The following is a 3,082-nucleotide window of genomic DNA, read 5'->3' as shown; positions in this document are numbered from 1 at the left end:
CCCAGTCATGGTCTATTGACAGAGCGATCCCTACACAACCTAGACAAGCACCCCTCTTACGAGAAATAAAACAGGATGAATCAGGGAAGTAGAAATTTTCTTCGACAGACGAAATTCTTTTTCCTCCAGGTCTGAAGCAGGGACATCTAATGATTTTGCTTCAGCAAGAAGGTCTTTTTCCGTAACTTCTCAATCTCAGTTTTCAAAATGCTCAAAACCTGTACATTCTGAAATCAATATTTCGGGATTACAAAATAATTCAAACATTTCTCAAGCAGTTTATCAAACCGATGATAAGCATTCAGATGATGATATTGAGATAGAATCTTCCATTCAATCTCCAACATACTCATCTATGCAGGGTGCTCAATATTCTTCTGTGAATAATGCCCAATGAGTAGCACAGAATTTATCATAGATAGAGAAGCTTTACGTAAAAACCTTGATTCTGAGGAATATGATCTCCACAGAGAATGGTATTTACGTACGCATACAGCTGCTCAAATTGCATCATTCAAAGAAAAATATTACAATTTTCTAAAAGAAGTTAAGATGCATATTCCTTTCTTTGAATGGTTTCATGCTTATTCCATCAAAAACAATCTTGCTTATCCTTTCAAAAACAAAGAAAACATGCTTTCAGCAAATGTTATTTCAACTTGGAAGATTAAAGATGGGAATTTAGTTAGATATGAGTTTCCTCCAAAAGGACCCTTTGTAATTTCAAACACGGAAGGACATAACCCTATTATGGCCTCTCCTTTTAAATCAAAAAATATTGATGAAGCCGTCGCCTCAAAAGATATTAAAAATCTTATTGAACAATCAAATTACACCAATAGATTTTTACAATGTCTAGGTGACAACCTTTCATCTTCGAGATCTACTTTTTCTTTGAAAAATGTTTCTGAAGCCTCTACTTCTAAAAGTATTGAGAAACCCCTTTTTAAACCTTTTAAAATTAGTAGTAAGGCAAAGCAAAGTCTTAAAACTTCCATTTTAAAACAACAATCTGGTGATTCAGAAGTTATTCAAAAAATTGACCAACTTTTAAACCGTTTCTCTACTGTCCCTGAAACTCCTAACTCTGGTGAGTCTACTTCTCGTATTCAAACACGCTCATCCAAAGCCGTTAATGCCCTTTGTCATGAGTCCAATGACTCCTCCTCCGAACAAAGTGATGATTCTCACAAATCATCCTTCAAAATCAGCCCTATTCTGACAAACTCCCTAACCAAGTGGAAGGGTTTAACCAAACCCTCTGCGTATGGTTACAATCGTGTTTCCGCTCCCGACCTAGCTCTCGAAGAAAGGGAACTAGGTTTTGTCAGCTTCAATTCCAATGTCTATGAATGGAACATAGATGGTAAAACTGAATATAACATCATGAGTATGCTTCAGCATATGACTATGGTAGGCACAGCTTATCAAGCTGCCCATGAGACTTCTGAAGAAGCAATAGCCAATGTTATTGTTTCCGGTTTCAGTGGCCAACTCAAAGGATGGTGGGATAACTACCTTTCGGATAACCAAAAACACTCAATATTCTCTGCCATAAAAGTCAATGATCAGAACGAACCTATCATTGGTGATGACGGGGAACCCATCCCCGATGCTGTTAATACCCTGATCTTTACCATAGCAAGTCATTTCATTGGGGATCCATCTCTCTGGAAAGATCGTTTGGCTGAACTACTTTCCAATCTCAGATGCAAAACTTTGTCTGATTTTCGGTGGTATAAAGACACCTTTCTTACTAGGGTTTACACCAGGGAAGACAGTCAACAACCTTTTTGGAAAGAAAAGTTCCTTGCTGGACTCCCAAAATCCCTAGGAGATAAAGTAAGGGACAAAATACGTAGCTTAATCCCGGATGGGATAATACCCTATGACGAGTTAAGTTATGGTCAACTGGTTTCTTTTATCCAGAAGGTTGCTCTAAAGATTTGTCAAGATGACAAAATCCAAAGGCAACTTGCTCGAGAGAAAAACCAAAATCGTATTGATCTGGGAACTTTCTGTGAACAATTCGGTCTTCCTGCATGTCATCCAAGGAAATCCAAAAGACCATCCAATTGAAAAGTTTTTATTAAACCTAATCCTGAAAAGAATTTCAGAAGAACTAGAAAAGGTTTTCAAAGACCTAAAAATGAAAAGAATTTCCAAAATTACCCACAAAAGAACCCCATTATTTGCTATACATGTAAGAAACCTGGACATATTAGCAAATACTGCCGGTTAAAAAGAAAGATTAATAATCTAAACCTTGATCCTCTGATTGAGGAACAGATTAATAATCTGATGTTAGAAAGTTCAGAAAATGATTCTGACCGAGAATCTTCGGATGATATCAATAACATCGAAATCGATGACATTGAATCATCCTCAGATTCGGATGTCAAGCAAATTGGTGTTTTATCCAAAGATCAAGATCTCCTATTTGATGCTATTGAGGCTATTGACAATCCTGAACAAAAGAAAGACTTTCTTTTGAAACTAAAAAAATCTTTACAAAAGGAGAAAAAACCCAAAAATTTGGTCCTTAGCAATAAATATGATGTTAAACCTATTTTCAAAAAATTAGAAAAACAAGTTATTCGTCCCATAACTATTCAAGACCTCCAGTCTGAAGTCAACAACCTCAAAAGAGAAATCAAGAGAAACCAAGACAATCATCAACTTATTCTCTCTCAATTAGTGCAAGGGGGAGAATCTGGCGATGATTCAATTGATCTCCTTGATCAAACAGAGTGTTCTAAGGGACAAGAAAATAAAATTTCTGATGACAATGAGGGAAAAGAAATTTTGAGAATAATCAATGTATTTTCTTTTATGAAACATCGTGTTCATGTCCGAATTGTCGTCAAAGATTTTGTTTTCGACACCATTGCACTCTTTGACTCAGGTGCAGATTCAAACTGTATTAAGGAAGGTTTGATCCCCACAAAATATTTCGAAAAATCTACTGAACGTCTTAGCTCAATAACGGGCGAAAGGCTAAGTGTCAATTTCAAACTAACAGATGTTTTTGTTGAAAAGGGTAATATCAGAATTCCCACCGAATTTATTATTGCAAAAGATA

At 36.1% G+C, this 3,082-nt stretch overlaps 1 protein-coding gene across 1 annotated transcript; it reads left to right on the top strand.

Annotated features, from left to right (window-relative positions):
- Positions 1-393: 393 nt before the first annotated feature.
- LOC148572775 (uncharacterized) lies at positions 394-2,079 on the top strand. Its single transcript, XM_088504763.1, has one exon. The coding sequence runs from the start codon at positions 394-396 to the stop codon at positions 2,077-2,079; it is 1,686 nt and encodes a 561-aa protein (XP_088360889.1).
- Positions 2,080-3,082: the final 1,003 nt, after the last annotated feature.

This window comes from Arachis ipaensis, chromosome B2 (assembly GCF_059453495.1).
Source record: "Arachis ipaensis isolate K30076 ecotype BB chromosome B2, ASM5945349v1, whole genome shotgun sequence".
Taxonomy (NCBI): Eukaryota; Viridiplantae; Streptophyta; class Magnoliopsida; order Fabales; family Fabaceae; genus Arachis; species Arachis ipaensis.
The sequence above is the reverse complement of the archived record's forward strand: the minus strand, read 5'-3'. Positions and strand labels throughout refer to the sequence as shown.